At 47.7% G+C, this 25,351-nt stretch overlaps 6 protein-coding genes across 9 annotated transcripts; 4 read left to right on the top strand and 2 right to left on the bottom strand.

Annotated features, from left to right (window-relative positions):
• The first annotated feature begins 15 nt into the window (after positions 1 to 15).
• BDCG_05382 (uncharacterized protein) lies at positions 16 to 2,675 on the top strand. The gene is made up of 4 exons (XM_045421054.1): positions 16 to 204; positions 278 to 689; positions 774 to 841; positions 956 to 2,675. Exons 2-4 carry the CDS (start codon positions 641 to 643, stop codon positions 1,601 to 1,603), a joined length of 765 nt encoding a protein of 254 aa, XP_045277023.1. The 5' UTR covers positions 16 to 204; positions 278 to 640; the 3' UTR covers positions 1,604 to 2,675.
• On the bottom strand, positions 1,752 to 4,940 carry BDCG_05381. 2 transcript variants are annotated; one of them, XM_045421053.1, is made up of 6 exons: positions 4,347 to 4,724; positions 4,036 to 4,135; positions 3,906 to 3,909; positions 3,484 to 3,836; positions 2,833 to 3,361; positions 2,196 to 2,786 (listed from the first exon to the last, which is right to left on the bottom strand). In XM_045421053.1, the coding sequence occupies exons 1-5, from the start codon at positions 4,451 to 4,453 to the stop codon at positions 3,029 to 3,031; spliced, it is 897 nt and encodes a 298-aa protein (XP_045281240.1). In that variant the 5' UTR covers positions 4,454 to 4,724; the 3' UTR covers positions 2,196 to 2,786; positions 2,833 to 3,028. The 2 variants fall into 2 exon arrangements, with proteins under 2 accessions (XP_045277022.1, XP_045281240.1); XM_045421052.1 differs by having other exon boundaries at positions 1,752 to 3,361; positions 4,347 to 4,940.
• A 455-nt stretch (positions 4,941 to 5,395) lies between these two features.
• BDCG_05380 (uncharacterized protein) lies at positions 5,396 to 7,587 on the bottom strand (the record flags this gene model as incomplete). The annotated part of the gene is made up of 5 exons (XM_045421051.1): positions 5,396 to 5,437; positions 6,058 to 6,389; positions 6,559 to 6,596; positions 6,817 to 7,152; positions 7,487 to 7,587. 5 exons carry the CDS (start codon positions 7,585 to 7,587, stop codon positions 5,396 to 5,398), a joined length of 849 nt encoding a protein of 282 aa, XP_045277021.1.
• On the top strand, positions 6,921 to 14,384 carry BDCG_05379. Of its 2 annotated transcripts, none has more exons than XM_045421050.1 (3): positions 6,921 to 7,676; positions 7,860 to 11,201; positions 11,281 to 14,384. In XM_045421050.1, exons 2-3 carry the CDS (start codon positions 8,324 to 8,326, stop codon positions 13,353 to 13,355), a joined length of 4,953 nt encoding a protein of 1,650 aa, XP_045281239.1. In that variant the 5' UTR covers positions 6,921 to 7,676; positions 7,860 to 8,323; the 3' UTR covers positions 13,356 to 14,384. The 2 variants fall into 2 exon arrangements, with proteins under 2 accessions (XP_045281239.1, XP_045281238.1); XM_045421049.1 differs by having other exon boundaries at positions 7,857 to 11,201.
• A 144-nt stretch (positions 14,385 to 14,528) lies between these two features.
• Positions 14,529 to 22,280, top strand: BDCG_05378. Of its 2 annotated transcripts, XM_045421048.1 has the most exons (3): positions 14,529 to 17,320; positions 17,429 to 21,004; positions 21,052 to 22,280. In XM_045421048.1, exons 1-2 carry the CDS (start codon positions 14,783 to 14,785, stop codon positions 20,714 to 20,716), a joined length of 5,826 nt encoding a protein of 1,941 aa, XP_045281237.1. In that variant the 5' UTR covers positions 14,529 to 14,782; the 3' UTR covers positions 20,717 to 21,004; positions 21,052 to 22,280. The 2 variants fall into 2 exon arrangements, with proteins under 2 accessions (XP_045281237.1, XP_045277020.1); XM_045421047.1 differs by having other exon boundaries at positions 17,429 to 22,280.
• Positions 22,281 to 22,446: 166 nt separating this feature from the next.
• BDCG_17117 (uncharacterized protein) lies at positions 22,447 to 24,117 on the top strand. Its single transcript, XM_045426274.1, has one exon. It carries the CDS (start codon positions 23,489 to 23,491, stop codon positions 23,798 to 23,800), a length of 312 nt encoding a protein of 103 aa, XP_045281236.1. The 5' UTR covers positions 22,447 to 23,488; the 3' UTR covers positions 23,801 to 24,117.
• The last annotated feature ends 1,234 nt before the right edge of the window (positions 24,118 to 25,351 follow it).

Genomic DNA, 25,351 nt, shown 5'->3' with positions numbered 1-25,351 from the left:
CCCCATTACAAGATATGCCCATCGTTTTAAATACTTTGAAATCAATTAATATTTCCTTAAGTAATTAGAGACATGGTAGCCCCCATTAAAAACCTACATATCGCTACGCTACAAGCAAGTCTCTTGTGTACAACTTCATCCAGGAGTGAGGGTGGATTAGTTAGAGTATGGGGGTATTTTAAATGGGGTGCGAATAAGTTGAGAGTATGGTTGAGCCTAAATTGAACCCAAAGCTCATGTTCAAACTGTGAAGACTTATTAATATTATTTTATGAAGCTCAAAGTTCCGTCGACAAACGACAAAACTGTCTCCATTTTTCTTCTACTCTCTATAGCTATAGACATATCCTCTTGCTTTGCTATTCGAAGCTGAGAATACTCGTGAGAGGATATTGCCGATCCAACTCCTATAGTTAACTATACTCAAAACCTGTATTCCAGCTTTTCACCCAGCCAAATTCCCCCCCTCAAATTGCTCCCAAAACGCCCCGCATTCAATCCAAGCGCCTCATTTTCTACCCCTCGCTCGCTCGCTCGCTCTTAGTTGTCCACCAACATTCTTCACGGGCACCCACCCCCCTCCATTTACTCTACTATCTCTATCGTACTCCTTCCGTGCAATCTATCATAAATTGTCAATATGGCTCCCCGTGGACGTGGAGGAAAATTTAGTAAACCAACTCGCGGAGGTATATATATTTTGCTCTCCAAACTACCTGCCCATACATAACTTGTTGGACATGACATTGACTCTATTTTCACTGCTTATTTAGGAGGTAAACACTTCAGCCGTAATCTCCAACCTTTAGATAAAGATGGAAACCCTATGGGCATGTGGCGGGTACACATATTCTCTTTCCTTCCCTTGCGAAATTCAACCTTTTTGAGTCATTTACACCCAACCCCGCTCAAAGTTTCCATGAGAGTCCTAGCTAAGGTGGCATCATCTTTCTAGGACCCAAACGATATAGTAGATGAGTCATCAGAAGATTCAGAAGAGGGTTCCGAAGAGGAATCTGAGGAAGAATCCGGAGGGGAATCAGGCCCTAGCCACTCTACCACTGCACAAGAGATGACCCGCGAAGAACGCAAAGCAGCCGCCAGAGCTCGAAAGGAGGCCGCCATTGCCAAAAAGAACAAAGTCACCCCGGGCGACCTGCCCCCATCCGATGACGAGGATGAAGACGACGACGACGGCGACGACGACGACGACATGCCCGCTAATCCCAACCATACCGCCAAATCGCGCTCGCAAGCCGCAAAGGGACCCGTGGCCAACGGGGAAGCTACATCCACCGCGGCTAGATCGGGCGATATGTCACAACTCTCCCGTAGGGAGAGGGAAGCTATCCAGGCCCAGCAGGCGCGCGAGCGGTATATGAAGCTGCACGCGGAGGGCAAGACTGAGGAGGCCCGTGCTGATCTCGCCCGCCTGGCTCTTGTCAAAGAGCGTCGTGAGGCGGAGAGGGCACGCAAGGAGGCTGAAAGGGAGGAGCGGGAGGAGCGGGAGCGCGAGAGGACCGAGGCGAAGGAGAGGGAAGCGAAGTTGCGGGCTGCTGCGCTGGGTCCTGCGGCGAAGAAGGGAGCACCGAAGAAGAAATGATTATACGCCGCGTTCTCTAGTTTCCCACCCCAACTCCCCTCTTTTTTTTTTTTTTTTTTTTTTTTTTTTTTTTTTTTTTTTTTTGCTTTTGGAATCTTTCATACATCTCATGCTTCCCTGCACGCTTTGCTGCGTCAGAGAGCTTTTATGACGTTATCTTGCATCCTTTGGTTGTGCTGTGTTAAATCTTCTATCCCCGTTCCGGTTTACATTTTTATTCTCCTTCCGGCTTCTTTTCCTCCAATTATTCTAAATTTAAATACACATCACAAATGAAAGATTTTCCATCGTTTTCCTGGAGGTTGGTTTATCACTCATCTCACTCCGTTCGAGGCGCGGTTCCACTGTTGCCTTTTAATCATCATGGTTATATTTTTCTTGGCTAGCATTTTTCCGTTATTGGTTTTTGGTGATATAGTTAACTATGGATGGGAAATGCGAGCTTTCATTCATACGAAAAACTTCCGCCCCCATAGCAGCCACCCTTTTATACTGGGATTATATGAAAAAGGAGAATAGGGGGAAGGGCCGGGAAGGGCGAGAGGGGACAAATGTAGCCAAATTGAATATATATATTTTTTGGTCAGGAGGGATCATTGCGAACCCTACGTCGTCATTATTAGACTTTTCCTCTCCTCTCTCTTCCTGTCTGCAATATCTTCTTCGAAGCCCTCACTTAATTTTCCGTTGTGGTTTTTTCGCCCCAACGACGAATTATGGTGACGTGGAGTCGTTAGGGACTCAGCTACATACCCACTGCGCCTAACTTGACGCTTCCCAAGAGCCCCTTGGGGTTTGGTTAACGAAGTTTTCCAAGCTCCGTGGTAGCCTCCTGTGCAACGAAGTAGCCATCATCTAGTGGCGATGCACAGGTGTGTATTAGTTGACCATAAGAAAGTCAATTGAGGTCAGTTGCTACACTGTAGTTCCGACTTGATCTATTCGACAAAACAATAAGACAAGAATATATGACCATAGCCGCCGGGCTAGTTGGGTTTGTAATGTAATAATAGAATTTCAAAATCAAAAACCAAGAAAGATACGCCGCCAACCCAGCTAAATAATAGAAAATTTAAAACGCACAAAAGCAAGTAGTAAGTACTTGATCCCCTATTAGGAATAAATGGGAATACATAGCATAGGGTACATGCATCTATCGCACACCCAGGGAGATATGGAAACACTAGTATCCGTTAGTTTGGGCACGCACCAGCGGCAGATATTCATACTTTCATAGTTCAATGCTTTGCCTCTCTTGCACCCATCCCTTCTTTTCTTTCGAGGTACGCATTCTTCATGTTCTCTTCTTCTCCTTCTCCTTCTTCTTTTTCTTCTTCTTGTTCAATCCCACCAAAAAAAGCCCATCACAGACCGGCCCCATTTTCATGGCACATCGTTTGTCAAGAATGGTTCATTAAAACGCTTTCATACCCCCCAAAACAACCCTTCCACAGCCATCCCCTGCCCCACTATCCCCCAGCCCACTATCAGACTAACCAGCCACAGTGCTGCAAGAATAAGAATGGGAGCAAGTAATAGTTCCGTATGGTGGAGAAATGGCAGGGCGTTATAACCCAGGAAAGTGATGTAGGTGTAATATGTCAGCGCGGAGAGGTACAGTGTGTTTCCGAGGACCGTGGCAAGTGTACTGGGTGATGATTCTGAGGCGGAGGAGTTTTTCCGTGTGAGGATTGGAAGCAGGAGGAACTGCAGAACGTATAGATGGAGGTAGAGTGGGAAGAAGGCGCGGTTCGATACCTAAAACTCCGACAGTTGTGTTAAACCAAAATTAACGTCCCGAAGGAGCCAACCAACCAACAAAACAAAAAGAAATGCGTGGGGAAGATGAGGATGGAACGCAATGGAATGCAGGCACGCACATCAAAACAATATCCAAACTCAACCTGCTCCTTCTCACCAGGTTGCGCAAATAACCCGCCCGCCGCGCCGCGCCGTCTCGTCCTCCCCAGTATAGTCCTGCCACCCCTCCACTCGCCGATTCTCGCGGCCGGCCCACCTGGTCCAAACAGCCGGCCAATGAAGAAATATGTTAGTGTCGAGACGAGGAGCGAGGAGCCGATGAAGTGGACGAATATGAAGAGGAAGGATAATCGGACTATGGCGCCGAATGATGGGGTGTATGCTAGACCCCAGGCAAGGGCTGTGAGGAGGAGGAAGAAGGAAAGTAGGTATGTAAAGGAGGGATCGGGGCGGTGCCAAGTGTTTTTCGTTTCTGGATGCGGTTTTGCCTAGGTTAGTTTGTTCGAAGGTAATATGTTAGGATATAGATAGGTATATTTACGTTTCTGTGCCAGTGAGGTCTCCTGTTAGCTGTATTATGTTTTGTATATTATGAATCGGAAGAGGAAGGAGATAGACCCCCAGCAGCAGCGAGGGCGTATAAAGAAAAAGAAACGTATAAAAATACTGACATGATAATACATAGACTTGAACACCTTTTTAGGCGCAATAAGCAGCGACGTCATTTCCCAAATCGCCATTTCAAAATCCATCTGCGGGAATTTAAATAGCCTGTTTATAGAATATATAGATGCCGTTAGCGTTAGGTAGGTATAGTTCCCCGCATCCGGTGACATGTTGTTTGCCGTTGAATAGCTCTGTTTTTCATTTCGTTTTTTCCGGTTTCCATCCTTGAATTGAGACAATCCCCTGCTAGGGATCATAAAACCACCAATTTATAGCACGACGGATAGATAAACGAAGAAGAGAAAGAATTTCTCACCTCCGGAAAAATCTGGGCATGCGTATCGACGATTCCCGCCGCGGAGCTGTGCTGCCGAAGTTGGCTGGGCCGGCATGCTGCCGGGGTACTGAGATATGAGGGTTCATGGCCCCTCGTGATGGAGGTTCTGACAGTGGCGGGGGGGGGTGTATAGGAGGGCTGGTTAGGTAGAGATTCGGATGGAAGAGAAGGAAGGAGGTTGATATAACAGCAGCCCTCGTTTAGGGTAGCGTCGGGGGATTGATTGTTGTTTGATTGTTGTTTTGCTGATTGAATTGGGCCACGATGGAGTTTTGGTTAACTCGCGCCTGTGGCGCTGCTTAGCGCGATGGAGTTTGTCATTGACTGGAGGCTTGATGCGGGGGTTGGGAAGGTCGCCTATTAGCCGCGATGGAGTAAACATGTTATGTTTTATCGTATAAAAATATTTAACCAGCTTCAGCTGAACGGAGTAATTTGCAGTTTGAGAAAGAAGATATAACAACGAATTTGGCGCTCTATCGTGTTCATGCTGATTGATCTCTTGTGGTTAGTATACGGGGCTACTTGAGAGAAAAAAACCTTTCCCCGTCATGGCATTGACAGGCTTTGATATATCTACTAATTTTTGTCTCAGTAAAAGAGATAGAAGGAGAGAACGGAATAATTTGGAGCGTCATTCATATTGCCATTTCTCATTTATCTCATTCCAGCCCGGCTGCAAAGTCTTTCGAAGCCCAATCGCATCAATCACAACTAGTCAGCAGATAGTTGAACCTCCAGCGTTTCTCGCGTCTTGTTCATCGACTCTTCTTTTTTTCCTTAGTCTTCTTCTTTCCCTGGCCAATATGTTATGTACTCTTTCAATGATGTCATGAAATGGCACGCTTGTAAAGAATATGTTGAATGTAGAATGTTAGATGTAGACCCGGAAGGAAAAAAGGTGTCATGCTTCCATTCCACTCTATTTCCCTCGAGAACGGGAGAATAAACTGGGCTATATAACCCTGTTGATACACACATTTATATGTAAACGAAATGCATAACGTTATCCTTAGATATGAATTCATCTAGATACCATACCAGCACCAGCCGCCATGGTGGGAAAGAGGCTACATCATGTAAGAGTTAGCAGCAGCGCACTACCGTACTTAATTAAATTTATGTAAAAGTCGAGAAGGATCTATCATCTATCCACGTATTCTACTCGGTGGGTTGTTTTTTTTCCCTGGGCCTTTCCTTCGTCTTCCTTTTTCTTCTTAAAAAAAGGCTACATACGTAGTCCCTGGACGGAGAATTTCTCAAGATGCAGCGGGATTTCTCAGCTCAATCAAGCGGGAGGGCAGATTGCCATCTATACGGTTGCTGGTTAAACAAATTCATTTAAGTAGTGAATTGCGAAAGATTTGGTTTATTTTGAAGGGAGGAAAGGGGAGAGGAGGGAATAGATAAGAAATATTCAAAAAGGAAGAAGTGAGAACTAAGGGGAAATTATTACCCAACGTCTTAAATGTGCAGATTACCTTGAATAAATGCGTAATTAGCATATTACCATGGATGTACTCCGTACTCCATACATGGATAGGAGACTTATCGGGAGATTTCCAGTCCTGGGCAAAGGGGGCTAAAGACGGAAGGGAGATAAATGCTCCGTATTTCTTGATGGCGAATTGCATTACTCCATGCAACTGCTGGTGGAATCCTTGTATGGATATGGCCTGGGCACACATACTGCGTATCTACGTGTCCATGCATACACGGCTGGGCATGCATGGAGGGTAAACTCCGGGCAGGGTAGTGATGTTGCAACGCTGCTGATTATTATTCTATCATCTCTGTCAGATCCATGGATGTGCTCCACTTCTAGCAGGAGGAGCAGCAGGGGCAGAAGGAGAGGTGTTGGCAGTGCAGTGCAGTAGCAGCACGCACCATATTCGCAGAGAATGGCTGGGTACTTAGGTAGGTAAGGTAAGGTATCTCTGGAGAGATGTTTTTGCAGAGAGGTTTTTGCAGAGGCAAAAGAATATGGGACACCAAGGACGAACACTTGCTTATGGAGGGGAACTATAGACGTGGAATCAATTAGCTAAATAATTAAATATCCTGGAATCTGCAACGCTACCTAGCTAGCACAACCTGTAGCAGGAGTCAGTAAGTGAGTGATAGCTCCGTCCACAGCAGCCTGGGTTAAGTTCAGACAACTGTCAACTGTAGGGTGTGGTCGGTGACTGACTGGTGTGGAACAACGTCGTTGCCCTCTTGCCCTTGATGCTGTTGGTGGTTAGACTGGTACTTACATGTACATGTACGGAGTACATACGCAGTACATGAACAGTAGTAGTACGGAGTACTTTTTGTCTGGGACCCGTGGTGGAGCTTGGGGTTAGTAAAGGGACTAACTAGAAGCAGCCTAGTCTCTCATCTCCCGCATAAGTTTCCCAGGCGTATGGATTGCTGATTCCGAGCTGTGATTGGCCAACCCCTGATTCACCTGACTGCCAAGCCTGGCCAAGCCCTGCCACGACCTGGTCGGAATCGCGCTAGTCCCCGTCCGGCGTAGTGTTTTCTCTTCTTCGTCTCGTCGCCAGTTCGCAACGCGGCTGAAACACCGGCTTCTTCTCCTCTTCGTGGAAGTTCTGGCACACTTCTGCTGCTGTTCTTCTGCTCCAACGAGTCAAACGACCCGACTCTCCACAACGATCTGGCTCCAGCCTCCTCTCGACTCTCGAGTCTCTCAAGTCTCATACACGCTTGCGGTCCCCTGCCCCAACGTGGAACCTGGCTGACTCTGACCCTTGGCCGTGGATCGATGATCGGATCGTCTTTGCTAAAACGGTTCTTCACTTCAATATTAATAATGGTTTGTTGGAGTGTCTGTCTTGCGGCTTACCCAGCCCATTATTATTATTATTGATTGACTTCTTCTCCCAACCAACCCAACCACAACTCTTTTTGTTCTTCTTGCTCGAGAGAACCACCACCTCACCCTTCCCTTACCTGAATTAACCTAACCTCAGCCTGAGTTATCTGTCAATGCTTCCAGAGCATTGAAGGAACCAACCCGCTCCATACTCCTTTTTTTTTATCCGTGCTTCGCTTTCTGTGGGCCCTTGGGAGAGGGGCCATCCCGTTGCTCCAAGGGATATCTTTTGCCAGCCAACGTATCTAGCGACCATTCGCGGACCAGCGCTTCCTTTGTTGCTTGTTCTACCGCCTCCTCACTCCGCTTCCTCCGTCCACTCGTCCAGCCGCAACCAGACATCTCACTCGCTCGGCAACCTAGACCTACATAGTCCGTACATGTAGCTGCGGGTTCTCGCCAACAAATTATATACCTGCAACCCGCGAAAAGTGAGGCCTTTCTCTCTTTTGCCCTCAAACAATCGCCTCACCTCCGTCCCTTCCCTCATTCCAACCCCATTAGCCTCTGCTCTTTATTTCTATTTTTGTTTCTACTCTCTGCTTGAGGTCAATTGGGTCCACTAAGCTTCCATTCTGCATTTGCTGACATTAGTTAATAATAATAATTAGCAGGTTTCCACTCTGTGTCAAAGGTCTCCGTTGTTGTAGCATCCCTCTTCGAATTATAAGCCGCTCTGCCTCCGCTACGCCTGCATCATTGCTTCTCCTCTCCGCCCTTGCCTGGGGATTGCTTCAAACACCTGAAATCTTTGCAGTCCATTTTCGTACATCTAGACACGGAACAATGCGACCGCATTCTCTCACTTGACTACCATCAATTTGCCTCGGCGATTTTATTCTCTTTTTGTAAAGGACGCTTCGCTTTTTCTTTGAGTAAAGCACTGGGTCCCAGGATTTGACAAAGAAGCCTGCGTTGGAGAAGAGGGCCAAAAATAGCTCCAAACAGCTTCCAATCGCTGGCTTGGGCTCTTTCTTTCTGCAAGTAACGTAACTTGGAAATTTGCTGGCATGGATTGACTGTATGCTTATGCCTGCAACTCTCGCAACCCGGACCCGCACCCAGAAACACAAACCATATGACTTTGGAATACCCAAGAGCTCCGAAACGAGCCATGCCTACATATTCCTCTTCCTCTAGAGCTCCCCAAATGTACAACACGTACTCTGGCGAGTCACCTCCGCGTACACCACCGTCTCAGAGCAACAAATATAGAAACGTGCGAAAGGGAGATTTGGTCCTGCGGCCCCCTCTCCGCGAAACATTTCTAGACGATCTCACCCATGTTGATGACCATGGCCACCCGGACTCCGGAGATGATGATGATGATGATCATGATACCCATGACCTAGCCCTGTCCCCCAAGCATGTTACACGTACGTCAGTGGTGGATAACATGCTTTTGTCCCTGGACCAGTTCTCTGTTTGTGACCCACTTGACAGTCCCCGTATGTTCAGTTCGAGCCTGGATCAAGAAGCTCACACCATATATACACGCTACTCTTCTATGAGGGCTAGCCGACCTCGGGGCCACACCTTCTCTTCTTCTATCTCTTCTGATGTTGAAGCCCATTCAGAGGATAATGTTGGTCGCTACTCTAGCCAATCTACTCGTGGTCGTCGAAGTAACAGCAGTTCCAACTACCATCCTGGTCTTCGGAGAATTGACAGTGTTCGTGGGGCTGGAGAAGGTATGAGTACCCGCAGCAAGGTGTATGATGCTCAACGCGCTCTAAACGCTGCAGATCGACAGCCTTCTCATCGAACAAACAGGGTCGGCACTAAAGCCAGCAGTCGAAGCAGTGGCTCCTCCAGCGTTGACTTTAATCAAATGATAGCTGGTGGTCGACCAGGGCAGTATCGGGAGCGACGGTCCGCCAGCTTTGATTACGGATCCCACCACCACCCCTCACTGCCATTGACTGACAATCGAGGTGGGTTGGAAGATTTCGTTCATTACAACGGGTTTCATTACGATGACATCGACGCAGCTCCCACCCCTTGTGTTCCCGTAGGCCCCCGACGCAACCACTCACCCCCGATGCGCGAACTACCTTACAATAGAACCGTCCCCAGCAGTTCCCGCGCTCCTGCCTTGTCACGTAAGAGCAGCAGCAAATCGGCTAGGAGCATGTATACGAAGAAAGGTCGTTCAGACACCCTCGGAACTGCTACCATCCGAGGCCGTAGAGCCGAGTCGAGGCACTATCGTGACCCAATACCGGATTTCCCTCTGGCCATGTCGACCTACCCCCACCACCAACCTGCTCCTAGCCCAACAGTTGCATTCCATAAAACTTCCTATTTTGCCCCTCAGCCAACAGTCAATAATACCCCACCACCACCACCACCACCCGCCCCAAAAGAGCGACCAGGGTTTTTTCGGCGGGTTTTTGGTGGCGGCTCTTCAAAATCCCAAACCCCATCCCAGTCCGAAGCCGACTCTTCATATAGCCAAGAAAACGAGACCCACCGACGGCAAAGAGAACAGCAGCAAAGTGCGCCGAATTCTTCCAAAGGCCAGAAACAAACAAAGAAGTACTCGTCCCCAGGAAACAACATGTCGAGCCGCGAAAACACCCCCGTGATAACCAAAAAGCCATCATCCTTCTTCCGTCGCCGCAAGAAGTCCATCCCAGACCATGTTCCGCCACCATTGAAATTACCTCCTCCTAATATCCAAACTCTTAGCGGTTCGAAACCCGATCATTATAAGGTTGATCATTTACGTGGCGATTTGGGTCCAGAGCCTAGTCCAGTTAGCAGTCTCAGGAAGGTTATGGATCCTTTCTTAACAAACGCTCCCTCTCATCAGGTGGATCACGACCCCGTAGTCGACGATGCAGATAATGAGATTTCCGGCAGTGAACCACGATCTCTGAATGAGGGCAACGCAACAAAACGTGGAGATTTGGAGCATAATCCACGTGGGAAGAAGCCAAGGAAACCCAGTTCGCTTAATTTCAAATCCGGACTTAGTCTTAACGTGCCTTCTCGTGACCATGATGATTCTTTCCTGGCGGATAGCAGCAGTGGAAATGAGGGAACCGGTCTTTCGTATTCTGGTGAAAGATTCAGGCGGCCTATGACTAGCCCCAATGCACCAACTCACATGAAACTAATGCCAGTTGGACAATCATCGGAAGTCGCTAGTGGTTCACATTCGTCAGGGAAAACGAGTGCTAGTAGTTCCCGTGCGTCGTACTCAATTTTGCCGGCGTACCTGAAATCGTCGCATAGCAGGCACGGCGCAGTTGATGAATCGTCCACTACAACTTCATTATCGACTTCAGTGTCGGATCAGAAAACTCAACACGGCTCGTCATCTGTGCAACCTCAAATTCTACCGGGGGATAATCATGCCCATCCTTCGAGGCAACTGCATGAGAAGGCCTGGCTGGAGCCTGATTCTTCTGTAGAACATTTAGCTGATGGGCGTGGCAAGTTGGATCTACCGCTGGAAGGGACAGTTACGTCTCCGCGGGCGTCGCTATCAACTGTGTCCAACTATCACACTGCATCAACCACTCCTATAATCCCGGATGATGAAAACACAAACAAAGATACTAAGCCGCAGGCACTGCCTCCGCTACGTACGGAGATACAAGCCGAGAAGAAACCCACCGATGCTAACAACGGTGAAACTACTGGCCTTGCTATTAATGAGGAGCCTACTGCGGAGGATAGACAGCATGCCCAAAGGATATTCGACGATCTCGACCATGACGCAGACAAAGAACCTGCTGCAGCTTGGCTTGGAAATCCAGACCGGTCAGCCGTTAGAAAGGCTTACATGGAACTTTTTGACTGGTCAAATATGAATATCTTAGCGGCATTGAGAGGATTATGCGGGCGACTTGCGCTAAAGGGTGAAACTCAACAGGTTGATAGGATTCTTGATGCTTTCTCATCGCGTTGGTGTGAATGTAATCCGGAGCATGGATTTAAGGCAACAGGTATGTTAGAATCATTTCCCTTCAAATTGTCGTTTTGGCTGCTATATTTTACTAATAATCTTTTCTTTCGTTTTGGTAGATGTTGTTCATACAATATGCTACTCTCTTCTCCTGTTGAATACCGATCTCCACATGGCGGATATTGAGCAGAAAATGACTCGCAGTCAATTTATTAAGAACACTATGCCGACTATCCAGAGGGTTGTTTCTGATGCTGCTCCGAACGCTTTCGAACGAGCAAACCCTGGAAATCTTTCCAGCAAGACCCAAACTCAAGGAGCAAGCGTGAACTCTAGCCCGCTTGTCGCAAAATCTCCTACGCTGTTGCCTATTCGACATGGAGGCGACGGTTCAGTAGATATGGATGTTCCCAATAATACCCTCTCAAAACCTGTTGAGGACACTCCCAGGACGAACTCTGTATGCACCATCTCCACGAGCCAGAATCTTGATGTTGCTTCCGGCGATTCGGGACCCTTGGTTTCTATGCCATACCGGGGCACACAGAAAAGCTGGGAATTTCAAATTGAAAACGTTCTTAAAGACTTTTATCACTCTATCCAAAAACAGAGATTACCCCTGCGAGGCGCCACTGCAGAAGCTGAAGAACATCAACAGCATTCGAACAACTTTCTAACACTGACTGGTAATATGCTTCGTCGCACACCAAGCACGTTGAGCAAAAGCGGATCAGATATTCACCCCCGAGGTCGGCACATGGAGAATCGAGTGTCAACCGCAAGGTGGTCGTCGAAACCTAGGTCTCGCCCGAGATTGTATCCAACTTCACATTTCGGCTCAAGCCGTACAAGCCTCGATGATCAATCGTCTCTTTGGTCGCCATCGGCATCGAGTACGTGGAGCAAGCATTCCCTTGGCAAGACATTGACATCTATGTCGATGGATTCTCTAGGTTCTGAATTTCCACGAGGAGACTATCAGCAGTCCATTGGGTTTGCCAATGCCTTGAGTCATGCTATTATTCGCGAGGACTCGGCTAATTCTCTGTCCGGCATGGAGGATCCCGAACGTGCAGCGGCGCTTCTAGAGGATGAAACCTTGGAGCTCGCGGGTGCACCGTGGGCAAAGGAGGGTAGTCTCAAACATAAACATCATCTTGATTCAGTCGATAAACGCTCCAAAGATAGAAATTGGAATGAATCGTTTGCCGTGATACAGCGCGGTTGGATGAGATTGTTTTCATTCAACGCCTCAAGCAAGTCCATGCGGCTGAAGCCGAAACAGCGACAGAATGGCGGTCTTGTCGTCGGTGGGGGGAATTGGACAGAGAACGCTGAGGAAACGTGGAAGTTCCTTCTACGCCAGTCCATTGCCAGCGCCCTCCCGTCACCGGGCTACTCAAAGTCCCGACCCCATGTATGGGCTCTAAGCTTGCCCACCGGCGCTGTTCACCTGTTCCAAGTAGGCACGCCAGATATCGTGAAGGAGTTCGTCTCATCCGCCAACTATTGGAGCGCTAGGTTATCCAAGGAGCCTCTATTTGGAGGCATCAGTAACATCGAATACGGCTGGAGCACTGCAGTCATTAACAGCGCTTTAGTCCATAATAACAGCAACACCGAAAGCACCGCTGCCCCTCCCTCTTCCTCCTCCAGCGGCCCTCATCCAACGCCACCACCACAAACCGCAAACTCCTCTGCAACCCGCCAAAGCTTCCAAAGCTCCTTCCGTGGCTCCCTAGACCACCCATCCAACATCCGCCCGCGTCTCCCCGCCGACCGTATACACATCAGCGACTGGACCCCTCCGCAACAAAGCATGATGGCATCCACACTCCCAGAAAAAGAACAACTCGCCACGCTGCGCAAATACGTGAAACACGTCGAGGAGGAGCTGCAGCGACATAACGAACTGCGTGCCGCGATGACTCTGGCCTTCACTCCCCGCCACCCTAACGCGAATAAGGCGCTGGCGAATTGGGAGCGGAAGAGCTCGTATTTGCTGAGGGAGATTGTGAAGTTTCGGACGTATATTGATTGTTTGACGGCGGCGCAGACGTTGAGGGAGAAAATTACAGGTGGCTCTGGCGAGACTACGCGTACGGAAGTAACGACGGCGACACCGGAAGCACTCGAGCTTAAGACATCATCGCCAGTTGATAGGCCGCGGGCTTCTAGTTTTAGTGTTTCTTGATGACCGTTTCCTTTGTTTTTGGGGTTGATTTTGCTATTGTGGACTTTTAATTTTTTTTTTTTTTTTTCCTAAGGCTGATATTATATCTGAACCACTTTTCTTCTAGAGTTTTTACTTTTTTTGTCTCTTTTTTGGGGGGGGGACAACCCCATACGACTGGGCCGGTGTTGTGAAATTATTACACATTATTGTTAATTGTGTCTCACACACTTGCTGGTTTACATCTTTTGCAATGAGTCTACTTTTTATTTTTATTATTTTTGTTTTTAATTTTTAATTTTTGTCCATTTCTCTTCTCGTGACAATGGCACACAAGGCAAGCAAGCGAAGAAACGAATACGTATATTACTTTACTTATATTATTTTAATATCCTCTTCTCCTTTTCTTCACTTTGTTTATTTGATCATTTCTCAGCTGGGCATAATCTGACCTGATTCCATGATTTCATTCCGTTTATTTATTATTTATTTTCTTTTTCTCATGATGTTTCTTTGCAAGAATTTCAGTGGCATTTCTTTTTTATTTTTGTTAAGCTATCATAACTGTTGTGTTTAAAGGTATGAGGCTTAAGTAACACTTTTGCTCTAAAATAATTCAATCAACATTTCTGATAAATATCTGTATTGATTTTGTGTAATGTTGATTTACAGTGTGTCGAGGATGGAGTGCATATAAAATTGCGATTTCATGTCGCCTATTTTTTCGAAATGCCATTTTTTCACCGTAGGTAAATGGTTGTAGCTCATGGCAAATGGGGTTTATGGATGACCTGCTGAAGCCGGAGAGAGAGATAGCTTTGGCTTGAGAGAGAGAATGGGACAGCTTCCTCGCGCAGATGGCTACGGTAGAATAATAATACGTGCCAATTGAATGGTTCTGGTCTCTTGAACGAGTTAATGGGCCAGTTCATGAGGGGGCCTTAACTGTGCTCGCCTCGAAGTAGATATATAGATAAGTTGGATGGGGAGGATATTGAGCCGGATTCCTAAATACAGACGATGCCGCTGGAAATTGATAGACATATAAATAATCCGAACGAGTACTCAATTCTGCGTGTCTCCAAGGGAAGTAAGGAAAATGTGGAAAGCTGAATAATTGAGTAATTGGGTTGAGGTTGTGCCGATGGCTGTGTGTGTCCCTGAACCAAAAAGAATGTTTGAAGTATTTATTTATTTATCACGGCCAGAACCTGGAACACCTCCAGCACCAAACATCTACCACAACAACGAACGCCCAAGGCTTTATTATCACCATGCGCTGAGCAGCTACAACAACCAAACCAATTGGCCCTGCACTCCAACATACTACTAACCTAAGGCCCTATACTGGACTTTCTGCTGACGGACGGCATGACAACAAATCACAGCCAAACACATCTCGAACGAACCACCACAACATCCACCTAAACAGATATTCAAGAATAGCCATGGCCGCTTCACGTTCGGTATCAGCATCATATCCCCCTCCCGTTCTCCTCGGTACAACTCCAGACCTCACAGATAAGCCTCTCGCAGCCCAGAGACGGCGGCCGTCCAGGGTTCCTGGTGGGTTTGATACAGACGATGAGCTCTCGCCGATGAAAATGGAGTTTGACGACGAGGCCAGGACGCAGCAGGATGGGAGGCAAGGAGAGCAGCGTGGGGATCAAGAATTTGAAGAACAGTACCCGCCGCCATGGGATGAAGATGAGAAGAATCAGTCGAGCAGCCTGTTGACGATGACTGGGGGTGCAAATACCCATGCCGATAATACTAATGACAACGGCAAAAATGACCATAGCCCGCTTTTACTTAGCTTCAAGGATCCACCCCTGCCGTTGTCACCGCGTCAACACCCGCAGCATGAAGAGCCGATGTCTTCACCATCGCCTGTTCTGGCCATCGACGATTATTCTTCCTCTACGATTCCTCTTCCTAGCATTGACTTCAACGATTCCAGAGGCCTTTTGCTCACTTCCTCTATCCCCTACCCTGAATATCATGACACCATGGACAACTCGACCAGTACTAACGACCATAACGACGACCATGACCACGAGTACGAGCCTAAAGAGAGCAAGCATAAGAATCAAGAGCATGGGCGGGAAAATGAGATTGTAGATGACCATGACCACGACCACGACCACGACCACGGAAACGAAAACGAAAATGAAAATGAACATGAAAACTACAATGAAAACTACAATGATCAGACACTACCAAACCAAACCGCTCTCGACGAGAAAGAAATGCGCCAGAAACTACTGGACATAGAATCCAGCTTTCTCCCTGAACCCTCCACAATTGATGTCGCTGCTACACCCGGCGTACCTGCGCCGGACGATACATACTTGATTGGCGTGGGCGATAGGGATGTGTCGCAGGTCGACGAGGGTGACAGTCGAGAAACTCCCCCTTCCCCTACTACACCGCCCGGCGCATACAAAACCCCGGCAGCTCGCCGCGCTACCAGATTAGAACCCTCTTTGTTCGAGGACGAAGGGGATTCAGATGAGAAGAGGGGGAGCGAGCACAGCCATGACAATGATAATTATGAGGACTTGGATTTGACTCCTTCTGCAAAAGGGAATGATACTCTCAATACTTCATCGTTAGATACCGTATCATCCTCACCAACCGCAGCTGCGGCGGCGAGAACCGTCTCGAGGGCTATATCTACAGCTATGTCGAACTCTAGTCTACGGAGCAGTGCATCCCATCGCCGTCAACATAGTGAACGGGACGATTCACAACTATCTAGTACAGACGATGATAATGTAAATGCTACCCCGCGCCGCTCTACGCGGAACATTTCCCCAACCCGTGCCGCCTCGCGGCAACTGCAAGATACTACGGGAGTAAGCGGTAGTGAGGGAGATACGCCACACGATTCCGGCTCGGCTTCGGAGCGCAGACGCAAACGACCCAAATTCTTGACGAGTCGACAGTCCGTTCACCGGTTCTCAAGTTCTTCCACTGCCACTATCGGCACGGATACTGCGTCTAGCGAAGCTGCGATGGGGGTCGATTTTGCAATCCAGTCCGGCGGGGCAGCGCCAGCGAATCACAGCGGCCAGCGGTCACACAGTCACGGTAGACAGAAGAAGGAGCTGTCCAGGTCGATAAGCCTTGGAAGTATGGCGTCTGGCGTATCGGGCATGAGTGATGATAACTTGATGGAACAGCGGAGAGGGTTCAGTGGTGTTTCAGACGTCAGTCTACATACGTTGGATGAAGAAGATTCTACCTCACAGACCCGCCCGGGGTCATCAGGGAAGAAATCCGTGACGGATCCCATGACTCCCAAAGCTCAACCGCGCGATCAACCACCACTAGAAACCGCGATAGTAGGCCACATCAAGGACATCCTGATACCAGCCACGCTCGCCCGTCAATTCCGAGAAAGTACTCTTGGCATATCCCCAGACAAGCGTGGAGGTGCCCCAACCCCCGCGTTTGGGCGCAGCGGTAAGTCACTGACACTCAAGGAACAGAGCAGCACCATAGATAGGCTGTCGAAAGAGAATTTTGACCTCAAGATGCGTATTCACTTCCTCAACGAGGCGCTGAATAAACGCTCTGAAGAGGGCGTGAAAGAAATGATCTCTGAAAACGTGGAGCTGAAGTCCGATAAAATCAAACTACAGAAGGATAATCAGGCGCTTCGGAGGAATATTCGTGATTTAGAGAAGCAGCTTCGCGATCGCAAGGGCGGGGAGAGTGATGGGGACCGGGAAAAGTCCGAGAGAGAAGATGGGGCGGATGCTGAGGATGAGGATGGGCAGGGTCAGGGGCATGGCGGTGTGGATGAGGAAGAGCTGACATATCTGCGCGAAAGGATTGAGACGTATGAGGTGGAGATTGAAAGATTGAGGTCGGAAAGTATTTCGCGGGAGAGTGAGAAGAGGCGGTTGGCTGAGATGGTAAAGTCGCTGGGAGAGGGGAGAGTAGCTATTGGCTCTGATGCGGGGGCAAGGGAGGAGAGGGTGAGTGGTTTGCATTATGATGATTCTTGGTAGTAGGGGAGAAGGTTGCCCTCTATGCTGGGCGACCATTTTATAGACTTTTACTGACATATTCTATTTTCGCTTTAGGATATGTGGAAGGACATGCTTGACGCAGAAGCCGCAGCCCGAGAACAGGCGGAAGAGGAAAACAGAAAGCTTCGGGATGAGCTTCTGCGCATGAAGCCAGATACAATCTCTGGTAGCCGATCTGGAGGTTCTCGTGTTGGCAAATTGTCCGTGTTGTCTCGATCCAGCGCCTCAGACCGGGACATTGACCGGAGTGCTGCTCTTGGCACTACTTCCAGCACCACCCTCGTCGAATTAGAGCTTCTTAAGCAAGAAAATGCCGAGCTTCGCCGCGAAGTCAGTGCACAGACCTCCATGCTAACGTCTAGGAATCGGGAAAAGGAGAGACTTTACCAGGAAATCGAAGACTTGAAATTGGGCCAGCGGAGAGGAGACGGTGGCCGGTCTGTTGCCGGCGATAGTATTTTTGAGCGTTCAATATCCCGCGCCCAGGATAGGTCCAATTCTCGTACAAGCGACGGGACGAGATCTCGCACCAGCGATGCAGAACGCGAAAGCCTTGAGATCAAAAATGGGGAACTCCGCGATCATGTGTCAGCGCTTAAGCTTGAGAATCAAAGTATTCGCGCTCAACTTGACGAATGCATGAGCGATCTGGAGGCGTTGGACCGTGCATACCAAGCTGATGTGGAACAGGCTGAGGAAGACTTGCAAACTATACAAATGGAACGGGATCAGGCGATGCAGATTGCTGATGAGCGGGAGGAAGCCTTGCAGGATCTTAAAGCAGAGGCGCAGGAAGAACTGGATGCCATGGGCGATGAGCTGGATCAGAAGATTGACGAATGTCAGCGCATGGAGGCTGAATTGTCTAATCAACATGAGAATCTCAAGGCCTTGCAGGCAGAAATGCGGTCAGCAAGCGAGGGCATTATCAGACTCGAACAAGATGCACAAAACAACTTACAGAAATACAAAGCTGTACAGCAGGAGTTGGATGATGCGAATCGGGAGCTGGAGCAGATGGAGAAGAGTCTCTTTGAAGCTAATAATAAAGTGCAGCGGTTGACTGTTCAGCAGGAATCTAGTCAGAATGAGATTGCGTTCCTCCGTGAGGAGCAAGATGGCGATAAGATTAAGATCGGGGATTTGGAGTCTGAGTTGAAGACGTGTCAGATGAGTCTACAAATTGAGAAGGATAGAGCTAAAGAGCTTGATCGTCGCCTTGCGGAGGAAAGACACCAGCGGGAAGTTGTTGGGGGTAAGGAGAAGCAGGAGGTTCAACGAATTATGAATGAGCTTAACCGCGAGGCCACTACTGCCAAGGATGAGGTCCGTAAGCTGAAGAAGACTCTCTCTTCAAGGGATATCGAGGCTACGACTTGGAAAGAGCGATTTGTGGAATTGGAAAACAGCCTCCGTGAAGCCCTTGGCGACCTCAACGGCACACGCTCAAGCTTACTTTCTTCAATAACTAAGCTGCAGCAGGAGTTAGATTCAACCGCTCTGGAGCTGGAGAGTACTCGCACCAAGCTCGATGAGAAAGAATCCCTGCTCCGCAACCGCGATGCCCTCCTCGAGAGCCATGGTTTGGAGACTCGCAAACTAGCAGATCTCTTGGAGAGGGAGCGTCAAGCGCACCGGGCAGATAAACATTCATTCGAACAGTCACTCAAATCCCACCACCAAGCGTCGCGGACAATCTCACAGAATAACTCGCGGATCTCGGACTTGGAGTCTGCACGAAGTCAGGACCGGAAGCGTTTCAGTACCCTCGAACAACAGTATAAGGACCAATTAAGTGAGCGCAATGCAATGTTCCTCACTATTTGGAAACGACTCTCTGCCATGTGCGGACCTGACTGGGCCCACTCGAACAGTCTAATCAACGGAAACCTGCCCAGCCAGGAGGTTATCGGGAATATGCTTTTCTGGCCAGGTTTTAGCCGCAATCTCCTGCTCGCGGTAAAGACGGTTGAAACCCACATTGGCGGCTTCAAGGCGCGCATTAAGTCTGTGGAGCGGGACCTGACAAAGGACTATCAGAATCTCGAACATAATCTGAACGTCCGCATTAAGAAACTGGAGCGGATGGAGGAATTGGTTCAAAGTTTGAGATCTAGCCAACAGCATCACCGTTCAACCTCTTCAAACCCTTCCAGCCCCGAAATATCCAAACTCAGGGGCGAGAACAGGTTGTTAAAGGCCGAGCTGAATCTTCTCCAATCTCATTCACGGGCTCGTGCGGCTAATGCCGCAGCCGCTGGAGGTGGAAACGGCCACGGCTCGTCACGACAGTCTGCATCTAACCTCGCCGCCAACACCTTATCACGATACAGCTCCACGACTGCAGTTGACAACGCGTCTATAGCTGGAATACACGGCCACGGACCACAACCCAGCCGAAGTCCCAGTACCCTCTCCCGCGGTTCCTCTGGCATCCCTCAACCATCCCAGTACTCCTCTTCTTCAACACTCACGAACAATCCCGTCGCACCCGCTGGAACATCATCTTCCACACAGGTCGCCCAGCAACAGTCACAATACCATCACGTCACTTCTCCACGCCATTCGCACTCCAGCAGCGAACCCTCACAGGAGAAATGGATAAAAAGATTGCAGGAGCTCGAGCGCCGCCTCACGGCAGAACGCGAAGCGCGTTTACTTGACCGTTCCGGTGCGCGTAAGCGGCTGGAAGAGCAGAATGCGCGCAATGAGGAGCTTGCAGCTGAGTTGGCTAGGCAAAGGATGAGGCAGCAGTACCGGGGTGCTATTTCCAATACCCCTCATAACCGAAGTAGCAGCAACAATGGTTCAGGAGGAGGCGGGACTGGGGATGGAAGCGGAAACGGCCCCACGGCTCCCAGCCGCCATCTCTCCGCGCCAGCAGCCGCCGTCGTGGATGATGCGGAACGCTCCCGAGCTAGCAGGGCGACTGTCAGCCCCTATCATCAACGTCGTCACCGCGATAACGGTGATGATACTGATCGCGAGGGCGAAGAAGGTAGCGGAGACCCTGATGAGGGCGAGATGGTCATCATCGACCACCGCGGTAGTGATGGAAGTGGCGGATATCAGCAGCGGCATGATAGCCGGCCGTATGGTCGCAGCCAAAAGGGGCATAGGCATTCAAGCGCCGCCACAGGTACGAGTCGCGAGCAGTCACATTCGTCGCGCGGTCATCGACAGCAGCGACATTCGCACCATGGAACTGGAACGGCTGCGGAGACGGATGAGTATGATGGGGGGGATGATTATGAGGACGATTACGACGATGAGGAAGATGGAAATGGGTCGGGGACGGATGATGGGGAGGGTGGTGGATTGACCGTTGAGGTCGAGGTTTAGGTAGTTTTCTTCGATGGAAACGTGTTCTGGGTGTTTTCCCTCTCAAGTTCAGTCTTCTTTCTGCTTTCCTGCTCGGATTTGGCTGCTCCTTTTTTCTTTTTGTCTTCAAGGGGGGGTCTTTTATGGGTTAGGTTTAGGTATTTATGATAACACTTTTTCATTTCTTATTTATTTAATCCTATCCTATCTTATTTTATCTTATTTCTTGTTTGCCTGTCCTTTTGTCCCTTGAGAAGCCTGGCATGACTGAACGCAAGCGACAGACACCTTTACAGATATATCTCTTTTGTATGAATGATTAACTATCTTCTTGAGGATGTCTCTGACATCAATAGTTGCATGCTACTTACTCCTCGAGACTTGTTCAACGCCTTGTCATCGCTATCTGTGACGGAGTGCTTAACTTTGGGTGTAAATCCCCCACTTGCACAAAAGCAGAAGAAGCTTTGGTTTGACGGCAGAACCTCATGGACATCCATAGTTCTCCTGGACTTCGTACGTGTTGGTTGACCCAAAAGCAAAGACTTACATTGCAGTTCGAGCCAAGTGCGGTGAATCCTCTCCAATAATATTTCATTTCACTAACTCTGTAACGTTAGTTAATTTTCTACTAGTTAACTATGTATCCCAGTGGCCCCTCTCCACGAGATGGCCTCACGAGCATTCCGCTCAATTGCTGGACGATAAGTCTGTCATCATCAAAAAGCGTTGAGTTGGCCCATGATAGATTGAGTGCATGGGTATAAACAGCTCTCCCCCACGCGTGACATTAATTATCAGTAAACTAACTAGCTAGTTATGCTCTGTGATTAATAAGACAGAAGCATCGGTGGGCGGCTGAAGTGCATACAGCGTATGTCCCTGGATACCTTGTGCAATTTTCTTCCGAGGGGGGGGAGCTTACCTGCATTCACCGCGCGTTTGGCGTATTGTCATCGTGAACCCTCCCCCGGCTGGGGTGAACAAAGGGCGACTGAATTTAAGGTCTGTTTACCTGAAATGGAGACGTGATTCTTACATATGATGATTCATCACAGATCAAACTTCACTCGCGCAATACGCTAGAGGAAATGGGGTTGGTTGTAACCTCGCAACGTATAAACAAACCTTCATGTACAGTATGTAACTATGGATGTATGCACGGATGTATGTATAATAATGTATGTATGTACGTACAATGGGCTCCATACCTACCTACAAACCACTACGAGAAAACGAACACCCGCGAGCTGGGTAACTAACTTGCCATTGATGAATGGAATGGGTTAATTGCAAGTCCAGCTACCCAGGTTACATGTACATGTAACATGCACAATACATAACTAGGCCCCTTCAAAGGAAGTGAGAGAGGGACGCCCCCCCCCCCCCCCACCATAGCCGCTTTTCAAAGCGTGCGACAAGGTGTCGCCGTGACAGAAGAGGAGGAGCATGCAAATTAAAATGCACCCAAGAGTGTACGCGTACTCCGTACACGTAGCATCAAGCTCAAAGTAAGGCTGAGAGGAATAAGCTTAGATCAATGATGAAGGGTAAACTCAATTGACGATATTTTATGGCAAATTCCGCCCGATGATGCTATAGCTGAGCCATGACCTCATACATACATGTAATGTAATGTACATGTACATGTACAACCACTTAACTTTAACCGAGGCCAACTCTGCAATTTTGTCACATTTTATTTTTCGCCAACTTGATCAAAGGCAATTAATTTTGCATCCTTCATTCAGCAATAATCCCGCAGAGTAAACATGGATTACGAAAGACTAAGTAAAGATTCTTCAAGAGCCAGATAACGCTACGAAATAGATGTCATCAAAAGAAAAGTTGATTACCTATGTATCTTGCTTCTTTTTGAGGTAATTTGTCAGCGCCCGCCTTGAATCTCTCCGAGTCGTCGTAGGTGAAGTCGACGGGCTTTCGGGGTTTACTGCTGGAGTTAAAAAGAGAGAGATACTCTGGATACGGCGCTAAGGTCGTCTAGGGTGGAAGCCATGGGGCTGTTTGTCACTCGACGATTATCAATCAAGGCGGAAAGGAGGTCGAAATCCCAATCTCAGAAGCAAGCTCACTGCACGCCGCAACCAATAATGAAGGTCGGTGTGTCTTCCTGCTACAAACGCCATGAGCCAGCCAAAATGTGTTGTAATGCAAAAAATAAAAAATGCAAAAATGAAAAAGAAGAAGAAAAACAGGAACCAAGAAAGTGAAAAAAAGAGGTTGCAATTTTCGTCAAGGGCTTTCCAACACCCCCCATTATTGGAAAGATATTGAAGAAGAAAAAAGTGTGTGTGTTGGAAGGTTTGGATAGATAACTTAGAGATTCTAGATCCTGACCGGTCCGTGTCAATCTGGTGGCGGGAAGAGCTTATTTTCAGTCAATGGCTTTGACAAGAAGGATATCAGCCTATGAAGTGCTTTCTATGAGTAATCCTTTTCTTTTTCATTTGCAAATTTATAGTTATACTGAGAGGTACCGTATATATAGTGGCATGCAACGCAGAGAGTTTTAAACTATCCTTTTGTTGCCCTTGTTATATAGAAACCTCTGTTCAATGGCAATGGAGATTGCTTGGTCTGGGGAAGAGAGGGTGCTCTTCTTCTTCTTCTTCTTCTTCGTCGTCGATCAAGAGAGAGAGAGAGAGAGAGGCCGCCGAGGTGGGATGATATCATTGACGCGATGTTAGGCTTTGTGGACCAGGTGTCCGCCTCCCCCGCCAGGACGGGCAGGTCATTATTATTATTACGAGCCTGTTGTTGAACAGACGACCAATGCAAGGTACGGTGGTTCCCGCGCTATCCTCAAGCTTGTTGGTGCTGACGCTGCCTATATCGGTATGCTCTGGTTTGATTATTAGACGTAGCATCGTCGTTTCAGTGGCAGGTGCAACGTACTGTACATATAGAACCGCTCAAGAGAAGCGTAGTTTGACCGAAGATGTCAAATACGGGGTATATGAATACCCAATAATGTGCTGCGGAGTACTCATCATCCAAGATAAATGTATATTTTTTGGTGGTATTCAGGTTCAATTTAATTCGGACCACGGTAAACAATCAAAAGTATCTGTAGTTGAGTTTTGACAAAATAAACGAAAGAAGATTTCAAAACAGTAGATACGTATCCGGTTTTTCGAAGAAGGCAACTAACTCAATGCATAACTATCTGATAAAAATCAGGTTTTTCTCCACTCGCTTGATTGTTGTTCATTTCTGTGATATGTATGATACATGAGAGCGAGCAACAGGCGACTGGCTGGCAACTGCGGCAGCATTGCTATTACTACGCTGCGTACAGCGTAACTACTGATTATTGGAAAGTGAGGACACGGACGGTTGTTTCCCGAGGGAGCGTTGAGAGCGCAATAATAATAATAATGACGATGTTAGGAATCGCTGATGATAACCAAGTAGATAGATAATATACCAGCCAACAAAATGGTGGGAGGCATGGGGGGATTAGTCTGTAACGTTATTAATAAGTTACTATTCATACAGATTGTCTACAGCTGGCGGCGCCAGGACATTGCATTGTAGTTACAGCGTAATTGTATTGTAAAGAATCTTGTACGGGGATGTCATCACATCATATCATCCATCCCCTTTTCACTTTAATGTCACCAAGCATAACAACTTATTGCTGCAAGGCTAAGCAGAGAAACAAAACCACGACGATGAAAAGGATGTCTTATTATTAGTATTGGCAAAGTGGGAATTAATTCGCCGTTTTTACTTTCAAATTTTTAAAGCTGAGAGAGGACACGAGCAAAATGCGAATTGCAAGACTTAACATGAAAATAAAAATGCCGAGATGCCAAGTTGCCCACAAGCCCTCGTCAATATAAAATACTTTCATGAATTGATAATGCCTGTCAGCCCCGACGGTCGAACTATTCCTCCAGATCCCAAACACCAGCCATAACGATATTCTCGGCGGGTGGGCTGTGCAATACTGCTTAGGCCCGACGACGGTTTGAAAAGTTCTTGGGTAATCATAGGAATGCAACAAACCTGCCTCTCTCTGCGGCTTTTCCGCTCCCGTCTAGAGGTTTAAAAAAAATAAAGAAAAATTAAAATAAAATTGAAAATTGAAAAATAAACCGCATCGGCTTCGCCAAGGACCGATGAGCGAGTTCTTCTTTCCTGCTGTTTGGGGCTTCTCGAAAGGGATTTTATATATACACGACATGTACGGAGTAGTTAATCAACATTAGTGTCAATGACAGATTCTATGCGCTGAGGGTAGAGAGTATTAATAGACAATTTTTTGAAGAAATCTCTGCTTCAACTAATAATAACAGCTCTCTATTTCAACAGATAGAATAGAAGATTTTATTTAAAGAATCTGTGAGAGAATCAGATTATTTGAAAGGTTATCATAGAGGTCATAGATTTGACACAGGGAGAGAATGAGAGCTGCAGAACATTGATTCTGTTAACCACTATTTTTTACCTGTGTCCATACTGTGCATAGAAGATTTCTAGTTTTTCATGTATTAATTAACGGAAATTCAATTCCTGAGCCATTCCTATTATATTTAATTTAGTAAGAGGTGCATTCTATCATCTATCAAAGAGAAGAGAGTGTGTGTATAAATCCCTCTTCTCAAACAATCAAATCGTAAACAATATAAT

The sequence above is a fragment of the Blastomyces dermatitidis genome, assembly GCF_000003525.1.
Source record: "Blastomyces dermatitidis ER-3 genomic scaffold supercont1.5, whole genome shotgun sequence".
In the NCBI taxonomy this organism is placed as follows: domain Eukaryota; kingdom Fungi; phylum Ascomycota; class Eurotiomycetes; order Onygenales; family Ajellomycetaceae; genus Blastomyces; species Blastomyces dermatitidis.
Note: the sequence above shows the minus strand (reverse complement) of the source record. Positions and strands in the feature narration are given on the sequence as shown.

Coding starts and splice junctions, on each gene's coding strand:
- BDCG_05382 (XM_045421054.1), top strand. CDS start 641: ATGGCTCCCCGTGGACGTGGAGGAAAATTTAGTAAACCAACTCGCGGA. Junction 690..773: donor TAGTAAACCAACTCGCGGAG/GTATATATATTT, acceptor CTGCTTATTTAG/GAGGTAAACACTTCAGCCGT. Junction 842..955: donor ACCCTATGGGCATGTGGCGG/GTACACATATTC, acceptor TCATCTTTCTAG/GACCCAAACGATATAGTAGA.
- BDCG_05381 (XM_045421052.1), bottom strand. CDS start 4,453: ATGAACCCTCATATCTCAGTACCCCGGCAGCATGCCGGCCCAGCCAAC. Junction 4,136..4,346: donor ATGCCCAGATTTTTCCGGAG/GTGAGAAATTCT, acceptor TTCTATAAACAG/GCTATTTAAATTCCCGCAGA. Junction 3,362..3,483: donor AGTTTGGATATTGTTTTGAT/GTGCGTGCCTGC, acceptor TCGGAGTTTTAG/GTATCGAACCGCGCCTTCTT.
- BDCG_05379 (XM_045421050.1), top strand. CDS start 8,324: ATGACTTTGGAATACCCAAGAGCTCCGAAACGAGCCATGCCTACATAT. Junction 11,202..11,280: donor GCATGGATTTAAGGCAACAG/GTATGTTAGAAT, acceptor TCGTTTTGGTAG/ATGTTGTTCATACAATATGC.
- BDCG_05378 (XM_045421048.1), top strand. CDS start 14,783: ATGGCCGCTTCACGTTCGGTATCAGCATCATATCCCCCTCCCGTTCTC. Junction 17,321..17,428: donor CGGGGGCAAGGGAGGAGAGG/GTGAGTGGTTTG, acceptor TTTTCGCTTTAG/GATATGTGGAAGGACATGCT.
- BDCG_17117 (XM_045426274.1), top strand. CDS start 23,489: ATGCAAGGTACGGTGGTTCCCGCGCTATCCTCAAGCTTGTTGGTGCTG.